This window comes from Aptenodytes forsteri, unplaced genomic scaffold, assembly GCF_000699145.1.
Source record: "Aptenodytes forsteri isolate BGI_AS27 unplaced genomic scaffold, ASM69914v1 Scaffold307, whole genome shotgun sequence".
NCBI classification, from domain to species: domain Eukaryota; kingdom Metazoa; phylum Chordata; class Aves; order Sphenisciformes; family Spheniscidae; genus Aptenodytes; species Aptenodytes forsteri.
In genome coordinates this window covers 1,097,763-1,120,197 of record NW_008795303.1, presented here as the reverse complement: position 1 = coordinate 1,120,197, position 22,435 = coordinate 1,097,763, and the positions used below count along the sequence as shown (strand labels likewise).

General features: G+C 36.5%; 1 protein-coding gene across 2 annotated transcripts in view; it reads left to right on the top strand.

Annotated features, from left to right (window-relative positions):
- Positions 1-22,435, top strand: part of IFT88 (intraflagellar transport 88) — a 70,742-nt gene that overhangs the window by 40,809 nt on the left and 7,498 nt on the right. For both annotated transcript variants that reach the window (XM_009279365.2, XM_019472092.1), the window contains exons 16-24: positions 632-718; positions 1,367-1,553; positions 2,144-2,252; positions 3,739-3,889; positions 5,038-5,153; positions 8,089-8,141; positions 10,661-10,726; positions 12,528-12,634; positions 18,308-18,368. In XM_009279365.2, the coding sequence (XP_009277640.1) occupies positions 632-718; positions 1,367-1,553; positions 2,144-2,252; positions 3,739-3,889; positions 5,038-5,153; positions 8,089-8,141; positions 10,661-10,726; positions 12,528-12,634; positions 18,308-18,368 (937 nt within the window). The remainder of the gene's footprint in view (positions 1-631; positions 719-1,366; positions 1,554-2,143; positions 2,253-3,738; positions 3,890-5,037; positions 5,154-8,088; positions 8,142-10,660; positions 10,727-12,527; positions 12,635-18,307; positions 18,369-22,435) is intronic.

The window sequence follows — 22,435 nt, the reverse complement described above, 5'->3', positions numbered from 1 at the left end:
TTCCACCCTCTGTAGGCTTCCTTTCTGTGTTTGAGTTTGTCCAGGAGCTCCTTGTTCAGCCATGCAGGCCTCCTGGCGTTTTTTCCTGACTTCCTCTTTTTTGGGGTGCATCGCTCCTGTGCTTGGGGGAGGTGATCCTTGAATATTACCCAGCTTTCCTGGGCCCCTCTTCCCTCCACGGCTTTGTCCCCTGTCACTCTACCATGCAGATCTCTGAAGAGGCCAAAGTCTGCTCTCCTGAAGTCCAGGGTAGTGAGCTTGCTGTGTGCCCTCCTCGGTGCCCTCGGGATCTTGAACTCCACCATTTCATGGTCACTGCAGCCTTTGTATTTATAGAATTGTCAGATATCTGTGTACTTCAAGGTAGCAATATCTAATCTAAATTTTGAAGAAGTAATAAATAGTCAATTCTACTGAAATTTTGTGACCAAGATTAATATTATGTATAATATAAATATATGTGTACGTGCTTACAAGCATGTGTTATAAGCTGTAGTAATTCTCATATATGTGTGTATATGAGTTGGTAATTTTAGCTGTTTGTTACCGTGAAGTTTATCAATGCTTTCTGAAAGAATTTTGGTGTAGGTTTTCTTCAGTGGGAAGTAAATTGTTTCCAAATTACTTCTAGGCACTAGAGACACTAAAAATGTTTGAGAAAAAGGATAGCAGAGTGAAGAGTGCAGCTGCAACAAACCTTTCATTCCTTTATTATTTGGTAAGTGTTTGCTTCAACAAAACCAGTTAAGAACTGCAGTTTATATAGCAACTTCTGTATCTAGCAATTTTTGTGTCTGTCTAAATAATCTCTGTAAACAACAAGAAACTGCATGTTAGAGAGGTTATTCTGGAACACCCATTCTTGGCTATACTTGAAATTCGGAGCATGTCCTTTGTATCCTGTTGCTGGGAGGAAGAGTGAGACTGAGCCCCAGGCCACAGAAGTGTGCTTGCAGTGTGATTTGTGCAGAAGCTCAGCAGCTGCATTTAAAACTCAGGTCCTGAAGACCCTGGCTGAACTTCAGGAACATGTGAAGTATGTAGCTTAGGCAGGTGTGTTTGTGTATGAAGTTTGTAAGGTATGGGGATTTATTTTTGTTTTGTTAAGAAATACTACTTTGTTGCAACAAAGAAAACTTCCAGACTGAATGGACAGTGGCAAAACACATCTCGTGTTAAGTTCTCTGAAACTTGAAAGAGATGATCTGCCTTATGCAAATACATAAGGAATATTTTAGGACTAAAGAATGTATTGTTTTTTTCATCCTCAATCTTTCAAAATTCTGCTGTATTTACTGTAAGAAGCCACAGCTGCAAGAAAATTGACTGACAAATGACTAATACAATGCTTGTTTTGTTCATGTAGGAGAATGAATTGGTACAAGCAGCTAACTACGCAGATTTAGCTGTAAATTCTGATAGGTACAATCCAGCAGCTCTAACTAACAAAGGAAATACTGTTTTTGCAAGCGGAGACTATGAAAAAACAGCTGAGTTTTATAAGGAAGCTCTCAGGAATGATTCCTCATGCACTGAAGCACTTTATAATCTTGGTAAGCCAAAGATGCTTTTGTGATTTAGCTTTTGTCTAAAGGTAACACTCATGTTTCTGAGAATCCGGGTTTCAAAGTTTTCTTGTCTAGAAATATATACTAATTATTATTACTTTATTCAGTAATTTGTGTTACAGCAAGATATTAATTTGTACTTCCTATCTGTTCTGCAAAAAAATACCAGTATTAACAATATCAACTAGTAATTGCAGGTGATTAAGTCTCTTTGAAGATAAAAATTTCTATCTACAAAAAATATACCAGTTTTAGCATTATTAAACCATCAGAGTCATTCCCCTCTAAAAGCCCTCCCTTTCCCTCATTCATCTTGTTCAAAAAGTGAGATTACATACATTCTTGGTCTTTGATTAGGTTCGTGTTCCTTGTGTTTATCAGTTTAGTAAGTCATACTAGCTGGTAAGAACTACAAGCTTGGCTCATATTACAAGAATAGAGTCTGTCAATGTCAAGGCAGTTACACTGCCTCTGAGTACCGTGTTCCTATTTCATTTTTCTTGGTTATTCTGTCAGTTAATATGCTGAAGTCATCTTTTTCTTATTGCGTTAATACTGTAACCTTTATTTTTTAGGTTTAACATACAAGAAGTTAAACAGAATAGATGAAGCTTTGGATTGTTTTCTGAAACTCCATGCAATCCTTCGAAATAGTGCCCAAGTCCTTTACCAGATAGCAAACATGTATCTTTTTCTGGATTATGATGAGGGATGGTGGTTTTAGTAAAGTCGTTTAATCCGAAATATGTGTTTCAATCATGACACAACAACTTAGAAATTTACCGTAGTGTCCATTATAATTAGGATGATTGATTGCATAGATTTGTTCTCTGATGTTTGCAAAAACGAGAATAGAACTTACAACCTTCTTGGACATTTCCAGTGAAGCAAGTGAAGAAATACATTAAGACTGTTCACATTGCAGGGAATACATTTACACTCACTATTAAAGTGTGTCCTGGAATATTTAAAATGCTGCTGATTTTATTAAGAAAATAATGTGGCAGATGAAAGCACAATTAAATAAAACCTTTAAGAAAAAAATAATATAGTTAATGAAAGTGAAGTTCTGTTCTGAAAGCTGTTTTCAGATTAGTTAGTGTATGTGTAAGAAAATAGTTGTCTCCCAGCACTGCAAAAGCTCAACAGATTGAAAAGATGAGGAGGGGAGGGGTTGGCTTTGCACATCACCAGTGATATTCTACACTATGAATTTCTTTAACAGTGCTTCTGAGGATGTGCAAATCATAACAGAATCCTCCCCAAAGCAGAACAGATTCCAGTTGCTGTACTACATTTTTAAGAATAGTGAAGGTAATAAAAATATATTTTAGTCAGTGAAATAAGTAACCTCCAAAAATACAAAAGGGCTGTGATCTTCATTCCTTGCTTAGCCCCTTTACAACAGCATAAACGGCCCTATAACTCCCAGTTCCCATCTGGGGGAGAATTTCTCTGCTCCACTGCTATATAAAACTGCTTTCCACCAACACTCACAAGCTTTTTCCGTGAAGGGTAGGGTGCAGCAGAAACCGAAAAAACATGTTGGGCAGTAGCTCCAGCTCACGTTGCTGCAGAGGTCTGAGCCATTGTGCTGCTGAGGGGTGACTGAGGAGGGGAGAGCACGCTGCAGGCCTAATTGCAGCTAAAGCTGCCTCTGTTCTCTGGACCAGACTCATGCACTGTCTGTGCTGTGCTTCCTAGACATAGAACAGAAAATCTCACTGCAGGCAAAAGTCTCTTCTTGAGAATAGCAGTTTTACCTAATCGCTTACTCTAGGACAAAATGATGTATTATAAAAAAACTAACCAAGTTGTAAAGGCTACAAATAAATCGCCTGGTTCTCACACTTCATTCTTATAAATGATGAAGTCAAAGTAAAATTAGTGACAGAGAGGAGAACCGAGCCCAAAGTTCTGTTGAGCCCAAAGTGTTTTTAAGGTGAAAGAGCAGCCAAAGCCTCTGAATATTTCTCTTTCTTCAGTGTAACAAAAATACTTCCTGATACAAATGAAATTATGAAAACAATGTGTAAAAAATCCCAATGTATCCCCACACTACAGTGACTGGCGTATCTGTCCAGCATATGGATTACATTATGTAAAGTAGTAGGAATTCTGAGTAAGTCAAAATATCATCGGCATCAGTCCTTGACTGAAGAAAACTCAGATATGAGATCATGGAAGATCCCAATCAAGCCATAGAGTGGCTCCTGCAGTTGATCAGTGTAGTACCAACTGATCCACATGTACTTTCAAAGCTAGGGAAATTATATGATAATGAAGGTGATAAATCCCAAGCTTTTCATTATTACTATGAGGTACTTGCTCTTTATTGCTTTTCCAATGCACTTTGTCATAATTAAAGACAATTTTGTCATAGGTTCCTATATCAAATTAACAATTGATTCATTTAAACTTTTAAAAACGTCATTTAAAAAAAAAAGATTTTGAGGGAGAGTGAGTTGACAAAATCTAATTTTTGTAGTCAGATCCTAAGGAAACAAGTAGCCTGTGTTTCCACATGGTATTTGATCTCAGACTTTCATTTTTCATATGGTCATTGTTTACATTAACCCCTAACAATTTTAATTTAAAATATAGTCTGAGATGAAATAAAAAATTGATATAATAAATGTAATTTTAAAGGTGTGTAACATGACTGCATTGATTGGAAGCTATATCTGTATAACGGATGTGGAGAGAGAGAGATATATAATGTGTTTGTGTTTATGTATGTAAGTTTAAATATATATTTTAATGGTACAGCTACACATTATGTATACACAGTTGCCTAAAGATAGGCATCCTCGCTTATTTCAAACCAGCTATAGTACTGTCTGTAGTTTGTAGACATTCTTCTGTTTTAGAAACAGGAATAAGACAGGATGTTGCTTTGCTGCAATCTGAGAGGCTTTTTTATCTGTGTAAAGCAAGGATGACCAAAGGCTGTGTTGCAATCTGAATACTAGTGGAGTTGTGCTTGATGATAATTTTGCTGCCTATTTCAGTGGGAATTTCTAAAAAGCCAAAAATGTTATTTATGTACATAGGTATTTCATAGAAAAGAACATTTTTAGGTGAGTTTTCCAGCAGACTGATTTGAGTGTGGAATTGTACATGTATTAGTTAGCATTGTTTAATGTTTTAGGTAACTTATCCACGTGTAGACATGATCTAAGTAAACATTTTTGCTGTTGCAAACTATTTAAAATAATATTTCAAATAAGGCTAGATGGAAAATGTGACGGACATCTCAGGTAACTTCTAAAAAGCATTCTGTAATTAGAAAACTTGGCACGCTTTTTTTTTTTTCAGGATTACTTAGTATAGCACACTACTTCCATTCATATATTACATGTTTTTGGCATCTGGAGAATTAAACACTTGAGTAAGATATTCCAGAAGTAACATAAAGATGTTGTTTATCACTAAAATTGTGTTTCTTTCACCTTTCCTATTTTGTCAGTCATACCGGTATTTCCCTTCAAACATTGAGGTCATTGAATGGCTTGGAGCCTATTACATTGACACTCAGTTTTGTGAAAAAGCCATTGAGTACTTTGAAAGAGCAGCACTTATCCTGTAAGTAATTATTATTTTATGCCTACTCAAATATTTTGTGATTAGACATCCATAAGTATACCTAGAGATAAATTAGTTGGATGTCTTTAATACTGGAAGCAAATACCAGAGTTAAGAATATTTGGGATATTTAATTTTCTCAACTTTCTGTTTGTTTATAGTGTGTTTTCGCTCTTACTGTGCAATTTCAATGTTAGGTAAGATCCTCCATTGGGCCCAAGATAGTATTAGGTGTTAGAATCTCTTTTCTCTATCCTCTGCCATTAAACACAGCTATGAAGTGGCGAACAGCTCTTCTAAGCCACCAACACCTCCTTCCCTATGGATTTATGTGAAATATTTCCTTTCTGTTATTTTATCATGCGGTGTGGATTCGATGGTTTAGATAAATGCATCTTTTAGCAGTTCTTGCTGCATTTCCACTTTTCACTCCCATAAAAAGGCTATTACAAATAAGGTATAGAAGTAAGCAAAAACGTGCAGTGCAGAATTACCGATGGTTAGTGAAAATAAGTTGACAGATCAAATTGATCCTGATAGAGATACTTGAAATATATTGAGTTTAGTTCAGCAACTTAATTGCTGAAATTGTCCTTTAGCAGAATATAATGCACTTAAGAAAGTATGTAGGCCATATATTTTATTTTAGATCAGAAAGGGAGCTTACCAGACAAATGGTTAATAAACAAAAATTTGGTCAAATTTGAATCTGTAATCCAGAGTTCAAACAGAATTCTAAAAAGACGTGCATATGGTCTTTTTGTGTGGAAACAAATTTGTCTGTATGTTCATGAAGAATTTTGAGTTAATAGACCAACTAAAATTCATGCAACTAAAATTCACTCCAACAAGTGTGAGTTTCTCTATTTTATTTCCAATTCCATTTTATTTCTCCAAACCTATAGGTTTGGGAAACATATCAAAAATCAGGCTAAGCAAACCTCAGTTATTGCTTGTCTTGTGATGATCTAAAATTTGACATTCTTTTTGTTCTCTGAATCTGAATGACGTGCATGAACAAGACGGCATGTGAACAAAAATTTCTACAATATTATTCAAGGAAAGCTTATACTGCAAATAGGTTGTTAGAAGTTCAGTAAAAAATACTAATTCTGGTTTTGAAAGGGCTTGAGTTAGAGTAGACTAACTACAGAAGAGAAAATCCGAGGTTTAAATAAGTATTAAAAATTCAAACAAAAATAAATAGAAAAACATAGACTTTACCCAAATTGTGATATAATTATAAAGAAATAGAGATGTAGATTAGATGAAAATACACAGGAGACAGTTCACAGAAATCACAGTTCATAGGTTTGCCAGTATTCTTTTCAGTATAAATACTGGCCACCTTAAAAAATTGTGTTTTAGTCAAGCTATGCGATCGCATATGCTGGCGTTCACAGCCTTCTTAGAAACTTTGGAAAGAAACAGCTGAAACTGAAAAGAATTATTTCATAATCTTGTTTTGGCAAAAATCTAAATATTTTATGCTTCATGTTGCACTCAGTCGATGCATGAAACATGAAGTATGTGGATTGAAAAGTACTTAGGAATAATTGGCATATGAAGTTCTTAATTATTATTTGTAATTGTAATCTACCTGTAATACAGAGAAGTTATTTCTCTGTGGGATGAGATCGTTAATAGTAGATAACATATATGTTTTGGTGTTTATTTGGTATTAAAAATAGAGTCTAGATATACTAATTGATAAATATGAATGTTGGGTTATAAATTGCTACTAATTGTAAATAAAGTTACATTTTAAAATTATAACTTTATTTTAACCATGACCAGCATTTTTTAGTTTAACATTGTTTAGTGTATTCAGTGTTTTAATCACAATAATTACATTTTAAATTGTATTCTAAGATAACATGTTAGACAATGAATTGAGAAACGGTTTTTCATTATTTTACATTTTACTAGCATGCCCAAATCTATCATTAATAAAAGGAGTTGTGCAGCTAATGCTGGCTGCTGACAATTTATTCTCTAGAATTTTAATACTGAACTGCGTAATAAACTTTATTATGGTGTCTGCTTGGCTGTCTTTATTGTTTGCAGGAGACGTATTCAGCTGAAACTAAAAAAGATGAAGCAGCTGTCTTTCATAAACTTGTTTGGCAACTACCAGGCAAACAGATTATTTAGAGTTAAAAATGGCCTGTGCTGTGACTGGAGGGAAAAACTGAAGAGAATAAGTACAAAACTATTCTGAAAAATGTTAGTGTACAGTGCCTTTGGGATATGCTGCTGCTGAATTGTAAGCCACATGTGAAAAGTGCTTTGGCTTACAGAGCATCCTTACACTGTTGACATGAAAATTTCTTAATTTTCACATTATCTTGATAAGAATGAGGAAAGAGTCCAACAGTTTTGTTGTACATGCTCAAACACCTCAAATATTTTCTCTGATCATATCTATCACCATTATGTGCTAAAAAGAGAAGGGCAGGTAGCAGCTAGGGCATCGAGGTGATGATGCAGAGGAGAAGCCGGAGTTTGAAGCTGTAAGTGGGGAGCATGCTTCCTGGCAGGGATCCCTTGGGCATGCTTGGGACCCTACTGGTGGGACTTCCTCAGAATACTGTTTAGCATTTTGTTCTTCCCCATTGCGTGGTTCTGTACCTCAGACAAAAATTAGTGGCTCACGTGTCAGGTCTACTAATTGTGTCTGGTGCACAGAATCATGAGCAGGAGAAAGACTATAATACAGGACTACAAATGAGTGACATCGAGGGCTGAACACAGGAGCATGATGTAGGGGTAAACTGTGTGTGCGCTGAACAAGCTAAATTCTTCCTAGGAAGCCAATGTGCTAGGTGAAAAATGTTAAGAGTAGTTTAATAGTAGGTCTTTACCAATGCTATGCAGATTGTTTTGCTTATTCATTGTTTGGCAGTGTGCATAATTTTATTTTATTTATATGCAGACCGACACAAGTGAAGTGGCAGCTGATGGTTGCCAGTTGCTACAGGAGAAGCGGTAAGTTCTGTAACTTTTTTGTAATTGGTTGGAGGTTTGTAACATTTTTTGTAATTAGTTGAGGTTGTTCAGCTTGGAGAAGAGAAGCCTGGAGAATATATAAAGGGGGCTTATAAGAACGATGAAGAGAGACTTTTTACCAAGGCCTGTAGTGACAGGACAAGGGGCAACAGTTTTAAACTGAAAGAGGGTAATTGGGCATTGGGCATAAGGAAGAAATTTTTTACGATGAGGGTGGTGGGAACAGGTTGCAGGTTGCCCAGAGAAGCTGTGGATGCCCCATCATTAGAAGTGTTCAAGGTCAGGTTGGACGGAGCTTTGAGCAACCTGATCCAGTGAAAGATGTCCTTGCCCATGGCAGGGGGGTGGACTAGATGATCTTCAAAAGTCCCTTCCAACCCAAACCATTCCATGATTTGTTTTGTTTTGATTGATGTTTTTTTTTTTCTTTTTATCTTTTCTGCCTGATGTGAATACTGGTCCTAAAGTTTGTTTGAAAACTCAGTTACATATTATTTTGTTATGAATCTTCTGTGTATATGTAATAAAACATGACTTTTCTTTTAAGTCCAGGAAGTGTGCCTGCACTGACTTATGCATGAAACGCTCCTTGTACTGTTAAATAAGTAAAATAAGGAAGATACTACAGCATAAATGATCTGATAGAAGTTTTTCTTAATGTAATTGTACTACCATCTGATCTAACATAAGTAATTATGTTCAGCTTGGAGAAGAGAAGCCTGGAGAATATATAAAGGGGGCTTATAAGAACGATGAAGAGAGACTTTTTACCAAGGCCTGTAGTGACAGGACAAGGGGCAACAGTTTTAAACTGAAAGAGGGTAGACTTAGATTGGGCATAAGGAAGAAATTTTTTACGATGAGGGTGGTGGGACACTGGAACAGGTTGCCCAGAGAAGCTGTGGATGCCCCATCATTAGAAGTGTTCAAGGTCAGGTTGGACGGAGCTTTGAGCAACCTGATCCAGTGAAAGATGTCCTTGCCCATGGCAGGGGGGTGGACTAGATGATCTTCAAAAGTCCCTTCCAACCCAAACCATTCCATGATTTGTTTTGTTTTGATTGATGTTTTTTTTTTTCTTTTTATCTTTTCTGCCTGATGTGAATACTGGTCCTAAAGTTTGTTTGAAAACTCAGTTACATATTATTTTGTTATGAATCTTCTGTGTATATGTAATAAAACATGACTTTTCTTTTAAGTCCAGGAAGTGTGCCTGCACTGACTTATGCATGAAACGCTCCTTGTACTGTTAAATAAGTAAAATAAGGAAGATACTACAGCATAAATGATCTGATAGAAGTTTTTCTTAATGTAATTGTACTACCATCTGATCTAACATAAGTAATTAGATTTTAAAGTTGTTTAATTTGCATTCCTTTTCAACAGCAGGTATAATTTTTCTATACTAAAATAGTACTTGCATTACACAAACAAAAGACTGTCTTAATTTGCTGTATTTTCTTACTGGGAATATAATATGCCAATAGGCAAAATGGAAAGAGAGTAATGTTTCTGGGGTTTTTTCATCACCTAAAATGCATTCAAGGCACTTGATGATGTAAATGATACTCTTCTTTCTTGCTGTCCCATTTTGTCACTCTCCTTTATGCTTCTTTAGAACTTTGCAGAACAGACTTCCATAATAAATAAGTGCATCTTCTCACTCTGCTCAGTTATTTAATGCAACAGTGAGAAAAGGAACAGGACCTAGGAAAGTCAGTGAATTAAGAACAGTTGGCACCACCCAAAACTGGACAGATTAACTGTTTTCCCAGCAAAGAAACACAATGGTTTTGGCTGCTTTTTAGATCATTTATGATTCATTGGCAAAATTCCCAGCTTATCGTGTTAACATATAGCAGGTCAGTTTGATCTCTACCTCGCACTAGGAAAATGAAAATAGTGATATCTCAACAAACATTTTTGTCAGATATTTTATGGATATGAGGTTTTAGATTCACAGGGTCAGTCCTGTGAATCTATCAGTCCTTTCCATAATCATCTAGCTGAGTCAAAATTGAAGGCAAAAGTCATAAAGAATAATTACTTTGCTACCAGATATGGGCAAAGGAGAGACACACAATTAGTATTCTGATGGAAGGAAGGGTAGGCAGAGCTCAGCTGTTACACATTTCTATTTGACCAATCCTTACATTTGCAGCCTCAGATAAGCCTTGGTATGCTTGATACAGCTTGTCTAGTAGATGTGTCATAGAACAATGGGGTCCTAGGGGCAGGTCAAAAAAGGGCAAAAATCAGGAAACTCCTCTTAATTAATTCTGTTTTTACAGAGTAATTTGGACTGTTTTCAGATGCTCTTAATTTTTGCTATCAGTAATTAAAGCATGTTAAGTTTGGTTTTATCAAATTTGGTCTTACAATATTAAATCATGTACTCAAACTAAAAGATGAAGTGATGTTAAACTGTATCAATTTTTCATCAGATATTCTTTTTTATGTTTGGATATGTGGATAGGAGATGTTTGTTTTATTTACAGGTAACTACCAGAAAGCTCTAGAGAAATACAAAGTCATTCACAGAAAATTCCCAGAGAATGTTGAATGTAAGTTGTTTCATTGAGTGGTACAACTATCAAAGGAAACTTTATTACATTGAATATGTGTGTTAGTAATTGTATGATGTATTTTTCATATGAAAATATTTTAATGAACTAACATTTTAACTCATGCTAATGCTGCATGTTTTCTGTGACAGCATTAAAGTGTGATTTAAGAAATATTAGGGTAATGCTGAAGAGGAGAGATGAAAATAAACTTTAACTGTAGCGAATTGGTTGAGTTCTTTCTCACACACTTTCTAAATTTTATAACTATGTTACTTATTTAATCTTTCTTATGATAAAATATATGTATTTTTACTTCTAGCCCCTGCTAGTTGAAACTCCTGCTGTAAGTTTCTAGATATGAGAAAATCTTATTGTTAAGTTTTACCAAAGCCAGGCCTTCCAAAAGAATGTGGAGGGTGAGATTTTGTTGTTGGGTGTTTAAGTATTGTTGGTCAACCAGTCTCTAGAAAATCCGTAGAGAACTGCAAACTAAACTACAGGAAACATAACTTTGAAGAGTAAGACATTTTGCAGAATCAGTCACACTTGTACTCTAAATTAAAAAGCCCTGTAGAAAACGGGGGTTGTCACTGGTTGTGAAAACATTCTCTTACATCCCATATTGTGCCTCACTAATTCCAAAATACAAGATTGTCGCCAACAAGCCTACACTTTTAAATGCTATATGAGAAGAACATTCACTGTATTTTAAAATCAAATTGTACCGTTCTGCTTTAACAAACGTACTGCTTTTTTGAAGAGCAGTCATACAGCTCTGTTGTACAAGAGAAATTCAGTACTATGACTCCTCAAAGTTATAAGCAAAATGTCATGTTCATATCGGTCACACATATTTCAGAGGGGTAGAGTATTTAGTAAACCTTTTAGAATGCTAATATTTTTCTGAATGTAGTTTCTACAAATCATGAAACAGAGGCAGGAGTTCGACAAGACAATTGAACTGATTTAAAAGTTTTCTGCTGCTGAAACAATGGTTCTTCACTCATCCCTCCCTGGCTATGTGCTCCCAACCATCTTCCTTATGGTCGTTCTGATGCTTATCTGATCCCTCAGTGAACAAGTTCAGCTCCCTGAACCAGCAGAAAACTAACTTAGCACAAAAAGAAAATAGCATATTTGTGAAAGTAGTCAGGAGGGTAATGGGTCACGTCATGTTTGTTTCTGCTTCAAAGGCGTTTCTTTCAAAGGGATGTTGACAAACACATAGGAATAGCAACAATGTTTTCAGAGTTTGGTATAATGTCTCAGGAGACTGGTTTTAGGGATTCTTTTGGTTCCGTCATACAGTTATAGTCAATCTTCGTGTCTGGTTTGTTGGGGTTTTTTAATTCTATAAATACTAATCTTTAAAAAATCAACCACAGCAACAGAAAAAACAAACCATTCTGATTCACTTGGCATTTGTAAAATTGTTTTCAACAAAATGCTATTGATAGTGGCTCCTCGGTAATAACTTAGTATCATTATTATGCTTTCCAGTTTCCAAAATATTTTGCAAATGTCAAGAGTTCTGAGCCAGATGAGTTAGTGTGTCTTGTGCCTTCCACATATATAAATGGTATTTGTACTGTTCATGGATATAGACACTGCATCACAGAAACTGTTGAATTATTTGCAGAATATCACAACTTGCATAGTGATACTGGACTAGAGTCACCTTGTATTCCCAGTTATTTGCATTGTTTGCCATTCTGTACATCCAGTTCTGTTATGGTGCACTTGCAGTTTGACCTGCTTGTAAGCCTTTTTTTTTAACAATGTTTTGCTTTTCAATTAGGCCTCCGATTTTTAGTTCGTCTCTGCACAGATATGGGGCTGAAAGAAGTCCAGGAATATATGACAAAGCTCAAGAAAGTGGAAAAATTAAAAGAAATAAGAGAGCAGGTAAGCTTGTTTCTTTCTGTGATTATACAGTATCACTATGTACATAGATGAAGCTAAAATAGTGTTTATGATACTTCAAGATAAAATGTGTATTAACTTCCTGGTTTACAGATGCTTGTGTTTTGGGGTTTTTAGTTTTAAATTACTGATCAGCCTTATATCTGTCTGAATGGTTTTTGGGCACTGGATTTTCTGTGATTTTAAATAGTAGTGAAAGATGGGTTATGTAGATGTGATGGGAATGCTGGAGCCACCCGCATAATTCAATGTCTCTGGAATGTTGTCTTTCCTACTTATTTGCCAGACTGTATAAAGTGTGTTTATGAGCCAAGTAATAATGCAACTACAGGGAGAGAAGGGGAGCCTAAGAATTTGTCCATGTACTAGAACTCCTTCTTGCTATATACAAAGCTGCAACATTGACAGATTACATAGTTAGAAGTAAATTATTCATGTTAGTGCCAATTTTTAAACTGAAAAAAAATTTCCATGGAAAAGCTACAGGCTGTGAAAGGTATGAGATCGCAACTTGTGTTCTATTCAGAGGAGTGAGCGTGTGTGTGTGTGTGTATGCGCGTGCATCGTTTTCTTGCTACTCCTGTGATAAAGTAAGATTTTAAAATTAAAATCAGCTTCTTGTTTGGAAAGCATTATCCATGCTGTTGAGCTGCAAAGTGTTCAAGCTTGCTCTTCATATCCAGTGAATTGCCTCAAAGCTACATAGTCACATTAGGACACATTAAGTCTTACCTAATTTATTCTGCTCCTAGTAACACTTACTGGCTCCCTTTTGATGTCAGGTAATGTGTAAATGCATCTTTAGTTACTTCAGTTTTACTTCAATTCCAGAGAGTCTGAGTATGCACATGTACACTGGGACATTTTAAAAATGAAACTCACAAAGGGAAACACTGATCAAAGGATTCCAAATTTATGCTACAACCTTACTTTGGGGGGCTAGTTGAAGTATATAGGTTTGGATTTTCAGTAAATGTAAAATTTAAAGCATTTGGAAAAATGGACAAAAGAAAGCAGTCCACAAATGTAGTGGGGCTAATATTCCTCCATGTCTTCCCCATAATGGTATCAGTAAGCAAAACAGATGACCAGGTATAATGTTCCTATTCTGCAAAACTCGTGATTAAGAGATCTCTCTGAAGTGTGTTAAACAGGCTTTGCTTAGTTTCTAGGGAATATCAGTTCAATGTCAGTGATATACATAGTTCTTTACAATAACTTCCAATACCTCAGTGCTTTACTCAGGAAACGTCAGAGATGAAACCAATTAAAACTGGATTATTTTATATTTGGTAAGAGAGAGGTCCCTGGAGGTGGAGGGGTTATCTATTTCCTTGCATATAATTCCAGCATTTTTTACACTGAAGGTGTTAATTATGTACCATAGATCTGCAGATGTTGAGGGTTCTAAGGAAAACACTTTTTTCCTTTAAGGAAGTTAATGTTTGAATCTCTGTATGTTCTGGTGGGGAAAAAGCTACCAGTAAAATATTTAAAAGATTAAATTGTCTAAGTTATTTAAGATTTTAGCAACACAGAAATTATGTTTAAATTATGGGTTTTTTTCATTCTGACTACATTGTGTTAAGGGACTTCATTGAGTAGTACCTGAATGACAGAGATATCAGTGGAATCCAGTACAGATGCATGGTAGCACAAGTTATTGCATAGTTGTTTTAGACTGTTCAGATTTTAATTGTGTTCATAATTCAGCCATGACATGGAAAGCTCACTCTGTGTATTACATTTAAGTATTCCTGTTTAAGAGTCTGGTGACTCTATCCTGTTAAAAATTAACCTTGCAAAGCAGAATCATGGAGTGGTTTGGGTTGGAAGGGACTTTTGAAGATCATCTAGTCCACCCCCCTGCTATGGGCAGGGACATCTTTCACTGGATCAGGTTGCTCAAAGCTCCGTCCAACCTGACCTTGAACACTTCTAATGATGGGGCATCCACAGCTTCTCTGGGCAACCTGTTCCAGTGTCCCACCACCCTCATCATAAAATTTTTTTCCTTATGTCCAATCTAAGTCTACCCTCTTTCAGTTTAAAACCGTTGCCCCTTGTCCTGTCACTACAGGCCTTGGTAAAACGTCTCTCTCCATCTTTCTTATAAGCCCCCTTTAAGTATTGAAAGGCCGCAATAAGGTCTCTCTGGAGCCTTCTCTTCTTCAGGCTGAACAACCCCAACCCTCTCAGCCTTTCCTCATAGGAGAGGTGTTCTAGCCCTTGAATCAATTTCATGGCCCTCCTCTGGACCTGCTCCAACAGGTCCATGTCTGTCTTGTATTGGGGACCCCAGATCTGGATGCAGTATTCCAGGTGGGGTCTCATGAGAGCAGAGTAGAGGGGAGAATAAGGTATCTGTGATGGCACTTCTAATTAGTCAAAGCTTTAAGGTAGATCTGCCTAAACGCTTTTCTATAGCGTGTTGCCCAGAAAAGAAAACAGGCTTTTAAATAAAAATAAGCCTGATTCTATTAGAATTTAAACTAGACCAATTTTCTTTTAAACAGAGAAAACTGAAATGCACTAGGTTTAAAAAACCCAAGGAAACCCAAAACAAAACACTTCTCCCTGCCCCCCAAAACCACCACAAACAATGGAAATAAAACAAGTTTCTAGTCAGCTCTGAACTTCATCCACCCCCCCCCCCCCCCAAAACCCACCACAAACAATGGAAATAAAACAAGTTTCTAGTCAGCTCTGTCAACTTCATCCCTGCAGGCAGGCCCATGCTTCCAGCCTGTTTGAGTAAGCTTAGTGAGTTTCTGAATGGCAGCAAAATTCTGCCCCTGCGGTTCCTAGACATTCTCTTCAGAACCTCTGAAGCCTGATCGGTTTCTTTCTGCTCCTTCTTGTAGCTCCTTGTTGTGGGGGGACATGCTCGCATCTCCACCTTCTGGCTCTCTTGTCTGCCACACTCTGAGATCTCCCAAGTTCAGTGTCTCCTCAAGGAAAGGAACAACTTTTTCTGCCCCCCAAGGAACCCACTGACCCAATTTTCTTAAAAATCAACACCACTGTAGATGTAAAGGAACAAAGACACTAAGAAAAAAAAGATGTTACAGAACGCACTGCTATTTAGTATGCTGCCATCCTGTATTAGAGGTTGAATATCTTTCTGTGACCGAATCTCAACATCAGTGCTGTCTTGCAAAACAATAGCCCTGCAGTTCCTTTTTGCTATTCGTATTGCATCTGGGTTCCCATCCCCTAGTTTTGGGGATTTTTTTGTTTGCTTGGTTGGTTTGTGTGTGTGTGTATTTTTAGTCTTATGTCTACCATCTGGCTTTGGAAATTACTACATATTTTTGTCCTAAGAAATTCCTTCTGTCATCCATGAGCATATAGTCATAAACTATACTTTCAAGTTTTAAAATTATCAAATTTTAATATTTCACCACCTAAGTTTCCAATAGGAACATTGGTTTCGGTTAGCAATACCAGGTATAGTTCAATTCCTGCTCCCAATTTCAGACTAACCCATGGTTTCTCGACTGCACCCAGTAAAGAGAAAATAGATAAATACTGGTGTAATACACCTACATTTCAAAGTCTGCATGCAGACTTTGTCTTCCTGTAGAAATTTATCAAAATTTGCTGTTCTGGCATTGTTTTTCCAGAATAAGTATATCCACATGGAGTTTATACCAAAATAAATATTCTGGAGTACTTATTTCACTCAGTTCTCAAATATGGACAAGTTGTTAAATACTTCCAGCCAAGAATCTGGGAACATCTGTGGGGTTCATTCCCTGTAGAAATTTTTCTCCCTGCTTCTCACAACATTGGATTTTTACTGTAACCTTCATATGTTGTTTTTTTGGGTTTGTGTTTGGGTTTTTTTGGGTTTGGTTTTTTTTTTTCCTACTGCATTAATCTTTCTTTTTCATGTTTCAGTTTAAAAAAGACAGGTAAAAGTTCACACAACCTTCTTGGCACTGATGTATACATGCATTACTATTTATTTAGTGAGTGAGCTTAATGACTGAAAATGAGGGATTGATTGGGTGTGGTGTGAAGCAGCGATGATAGGTGCAAACACTGGGGGGGACTTACTGCCTTTACTTTCAGGCATCTACATCTGGACTAATCATCCTAAATTTCTTTTGCAGTCATGGGAGAGAAATAGGCATTTTTAGGGTGGAAATCATTGGACCTATTTTAAATTTCTGCTTTTAGTATGGGATGACTTATAAACTACTCACTTGGAACTTTACAGGAATTAGTCATATGCTTAAGCTGTAGTACTTCTATAATATTTTGGGAGTAAAGTCCTAGGATGTAAATGCCATGAGGGCACTATCATTTAGGGACCACTTCCCTCTGGCAGACAGAAGCTGAGCTTCCACTGGCAGACTTGTCAGTCATTCAACATTTGGAGGGTCTGAACATGTTTCCTGAAGGACTGATATATGCTACTTCACTGGACTGTGACTAGCATATTTAATCCAGAATTCAGAGAACATATTTTAGACTTGAGGATTTCCCAAAATAAATAAAAAGTATGAGAAATTCTGGTCCCAGACTGGATCGCTCCAGGACCATTCCTGGTTTCACACTAGGCTCACTGCTTTCCTGTCTGACTCCTGTGAGTTTTGATTTAAGGGTTCTTCCTTTTTCTGTTGGCACAAATCTTGAAGGTTCTTTCACTTCTTCTGTGTCATTCCAACTTTGCCAGACTCCATGATACTCTTCTGGTGAAAAATGAATGAAGAAGCTACAGTAATTGACCTGAATACATGGTTAGGTAGTGTGCATATGTGTTTTAATCAGATCCTGAACTCATTTTGAAATAAGATGCAGAGATTACTTTATTAACAGCTGAGTGCTTTAAACACCAAGTTTTTGTACCTACCCATCAAGAAGTCCCTCACTGAGATGTACCTTCTTGTAATTGACAAGATATATACATGAGAAATTTGGTGTTTTGCCAGGGGAAGCCAAGTCTGCCATGTGATACAGAGGTATTGCTTTGATAAACTGTTAAAGTTTTCAAATAACACTAAAAAAAACACAGCTGGAAGATGTTTATGGTACCTTCCTCAGTGCAAGAGAGCTGGCTTTTTAAACACAGCTTTTAAAGTATTTACCTTCACCTTTATCTTGCATTTAACACTCAACAGCATATTAAATTTTGCTGTATAGTACAATGCTGTGCCAAGTATTCAAAATTTAAGATTTATGGGGTGAATAGTTCTTTTTATAGATTCCCCTACTTCCGCCCCTTGAATCTTTACAATAATAAAACGCTTGTGGGATTTACAAGACGTTAATAGGCAGAGGCTACTTTGAACTCGTGCAAGGAGGGCTGTGTTGCCTGTTTTTTCAGCTGTACTTTACAAAGGTACATATGAACTATTTTTATGCACATTCCTTGTATAAATTTTATCTGAAGAAAAACAATTTATTGAGATATTCTGTTTGACTTTCATAGAACTCTTGTTTTATGTAAACATTGGATTTAACACTGATTTTAAGGACAATTTTATGCATTGAAAAAATGAGGTTTGTTAGTTACAGTATAGTAAGCCTAGTTCAACGTTGTTCTACTGTATAAGCTAAGTTGAGTTTTCAATAATTATCTCTAATGTATATTACTAAATGGGGTTTTTGTTCTGTTCTTTTCAAACCTTTCTCACTGTTCTCCAGCGCATTAAATCTGGCAGAGATGGCAGTGCACGTAGCCGCAGAGAAGGAAATGTTGGTGGTGGTAAGTACTTAATGCCTCTGCTTAAATATCAGATTTGTCAGGATCCTAAAGAAAATAGTTTTTCTTAAAGTGTTTGAAAACCTCCTTACATTCTGAAATGCACACAAATATGCATTGAGTAATATGCAAGTACTTCACAAATTTTGTTTCATACTCTCTGGTTATCTCATTGCTGTATGAAACCTCAAGCGGTATAGTAGCATGGATTTGGTCTAAGATTTGTGCTTTATATACAGATCTCAGTGTATTCCTAAAGCTAAATTTCCACTTGTTTTCAATACTGTGGACTTGAACATTTTTATGCCATTGATTTGGAACTTGAACATTTTTATTCCATTTACTTTAGAATATTTATTATAAGGAATCATTTATTATAACAAAACAGAACATGCAAGCCATGAAAAACAGGAACTCATTGTGTCTTTATTTAACATGGAGAAAAGGGAATTTTGTGCCCACCATCTAGTCTATTACATTAGGTGTCCGTTACAAATTCAAGAGGCTATTTTGTGCAACCAGCTCTGTAATAAGGAGAAGACACCTGTATTATCTTTGGGCTCCTTCTTCCCCTTTTCCCAGTATAGCAGAGCTGAAGTACTAGAGTCTTCCATAGAGGAAAGCTTGCTCCCTGACTACTAAGTCTCTCTGCTCCTATAGATTTACAATGCTGACTTTCATAAATGTAAAGCTCTAGCAATGTAAGTCTGGAAACTGGCCTGCTTTGTCTTTCCTGCACTAGGTAGTCTGCATATTGCAGAGCTAATGATTTTTCCCTCCCATTATTAAATCCATGAAATGTTAGTAATGTTAAACCTAACTGTTCCCTGCTGCTGCTCTAAGGAAGCTAGCAGACTTCAGGCTACTTCAGCCACCTGGTAAAAAATCCATTTTGACCCAAATAGGAAATGGTTTCTTTGTGTTCTGCATTTGGTTTATCTTAAAATCAGTGGGTCTCGTAAAAAGATATCCCCTATAAATTCTTGCCTCTCTTCCCTTCCTTTTACAGAGAAATAATTTATGGGTTTTTTTTTCTTATTTGGCAATTTCATTTCTCCACCTACATAGCAGATGCTTTACTACATTTATCCAATTCTGTAGGGTCATGAAGAGTCATGTAAATTACTAGTGTAATCTTAAGATGACCTTAGAATGCTGTTACATTTATGAAGACTGCTTTGCTGTGTTGTCTAAGGGTTAAGAATGAGGTTTTGATGCTTCAGAGAGATCTCATTCCTTTTTCAGCTCAGTAGTTTCACTAGAAGCTTTTAAATCATTTCTTGATATGTAAAAAAACCACCGTTCACCTAGGATTGAATTTTACCTGTTCTGGGCCTCAGGCCAAAGTAATTCTTGGGGTGAAATTCCTTATTTTGTTAACAGAGAGGGATGGAAACGTTTCTGGACTCTGCTTTGTTACATAAGCCCTATGATCAGGCAGCCAGCTAGAGGTGCCAACAAAACAGCAGCGTGAGACAGCACGGGGACCTGTTTTCTGTCATAAAGTAGAGATCCACTTTGGGTTATAATAAACAGAAATGAAGAGCAGGATTGGTAGCAGGCAAGGGTATTTACAGCCATGCAAAACATTGCCTCAGGCATACAGCCAAATGGCACAAAGGGTCTCTCTTCTTACAGCTGTATTTTGTAATTATCCCTACTCCGTTAGTGAAAAAGGGGCATGTTATCGGGAGAGAGTCAGTAATTTAGCAAAAGAGGATATAAGTAACGACCAAGCTGGAAAGATGCTAAGACAACATTAATCCCCCAAACTACCAGTTTGTCAATACTTCTTTTAAAGACAGAAATATCTATGGAAAGTTGTCTTTTTTTAAAAATTTAAAAATAAAAAAAGTCTCTTCCCCTCCAAAGTTGAACACATGAGGAACTTTGACTGCAAGCTCTAGTAATTCCAAGGCATTACTCTTTCTCCCCATAACCAGAGTAATGGGAGAAGAGCAAATGCAGACATTTAGGATGCTAGCATAAAGAGGATGAGACAGTAAGCAGGGTCAGAATTGACCTAGAATTTGTCCTATCAATAATTCTTAGATTGTTGCTCAAGATATTATATGTCAAATTCATGAAAGAATGGAAAAAAAAGAATTTGGGAACAAGTCTGTATAAGAGCATGTTTGAGAAGTCTCCATTACACAAATTCAGTGCCAAAGATTCAACTTTTCTGGAAATGACTCAGCAAACAAGCAGAAGTACAAAGAAGGTCCTGTATTGCGCCTGGAGTTATCTTTCTGCTGGGATTCCTAATTAAAAGTTGTGGTGAGATGTGCTACTTCTATATATTTTTAGAAGGAGTCAAAGGCATTACGCATTTTTTAACTAGTAATGCTGACTCTGGGGAACGTTATCAGTGAAGAAGGAGCTGCACAGTCACAGCAACAGATGTTAAGGACTATGTTGTAGTTTGTCTGCCTTTTACTGAGGATGACTGAGAGAAACCTGAAGACCCAAACATTATTTTGTCCAATGTTTGGCATTATTCACCTGGGTTATGAGTTTGTAGTTTGCAGTGTAAGAAATTTCTGTATGTGGCCTGTGTGAAGACACATATGAAACATAAACATGGGTTATTTTATTTCAGAATCTTACTACACTTTTGATAAATTAATGGCTTCAAAATAATAAAAAAAAATTTGTATACATTTTAAGATTAGTCTTTTCCAGTGGTGTTGCCAAAACCAAAAGGGATCATTTTCCTACACTGTATGAGGGATTGTCATCATTACTGAACCCAGTGAAGCATGGAATCCTCCTTAGTTTAGTACTTACTAGCTAAATTAAAGTACTTACTAGCTAAATGAAGTGTGTATGCATTCCAAATATTTTAGGTATGATGCATCTTTTATTTCTTTCCTCTTACCAGCTCACTGTCCCCATACTTGCTGGCATTCTTAACAGATTTTTTTTTTCCAAGTATTTTGTCCCTATATAGTTAGTTATATTAGGAGTATTAATAATTCAGGTTTCCTTGTTTTAGGAAATACGATCTAAAATTGCTTTTAAAGAGGAAGCTAAGAGGAAAGAGAACTAAGTCAGCAGGGTTTGTGCTTAACAGGACACCTACTACTTTGCCAATATAAATTAAAACAGAAGGTGCATGCAATGCACCAAGGCATAATTTGAAGAATATGATTAGTGTATGCAGGAAGAATGGAAAAAACAGAATGGAAAAAGGGAGACCAAGAAAACTGACATCTGTATCAGTGTCAGTTAAAGTCTGTTCTTGTCTTGTGAGAAGAATAAGCATTAAATCTAAAATGCCTGCCCAAAATTGAACACGTTTGTTCACTCTTATTATACAATGTGAAATTTTCTTCTCCCCACAAATATCAGATTTATGATTTTCAATCTTTTTGATTCAGGTTGGAAGCAGATGACATTGGTACACTCACTTAAAATTCTTCTTTTTAATTTAAAAAAGGAGAAAGAAAAAAGAAAAAAAAAAAATCCTGAAGGGAGCTAACAGTACATCTGAGTTTAGGCAGTTCTCAAAGATTTCCTTTCCAATAACCTTTCCTTGTTTTCATACTTTTTTGTGTTTTGCAGAGATGCGATAGTAACATGCAGAATTTGGAAGTTAGGACACTGGTTTTTACTACCTTAAGAGATTTTTACTGTTCAATAGCATAAGGCCTTTCATAGATAAGGGAAAGTATGACTTTAAGGAATACATTACCACAGCAGTGTTTACTTGGTCTCTGTATTTGCCCTGCTCTCTGAATGGGGAGTTTTGTCCTGGATGAGAGGGGAGTTTTGTACTGGATGAGAGGAGCCATGCAGTCTCGGACAGGAGCCCAAAGAAGGAGTGTTGAATTCAGAAGATGAAAGGCTGAGCACTTTGCATTCTCCTTCGTTACCTAAGCCTGTCCAGATGAATTTGGGAAGGAAACCACAGGAGAATAATTTAGGTGTCTTTTCCCTTTTTCATTTCACCTGTGACGATGTCAGTGGAGAAATGGGTTTGTCCATCCCAAACAAACATCCCATAATCAAACGTCCTTTACTAGCCCATAGGGATCTCCTCATATAATATGGAAGCACATTATAGATGT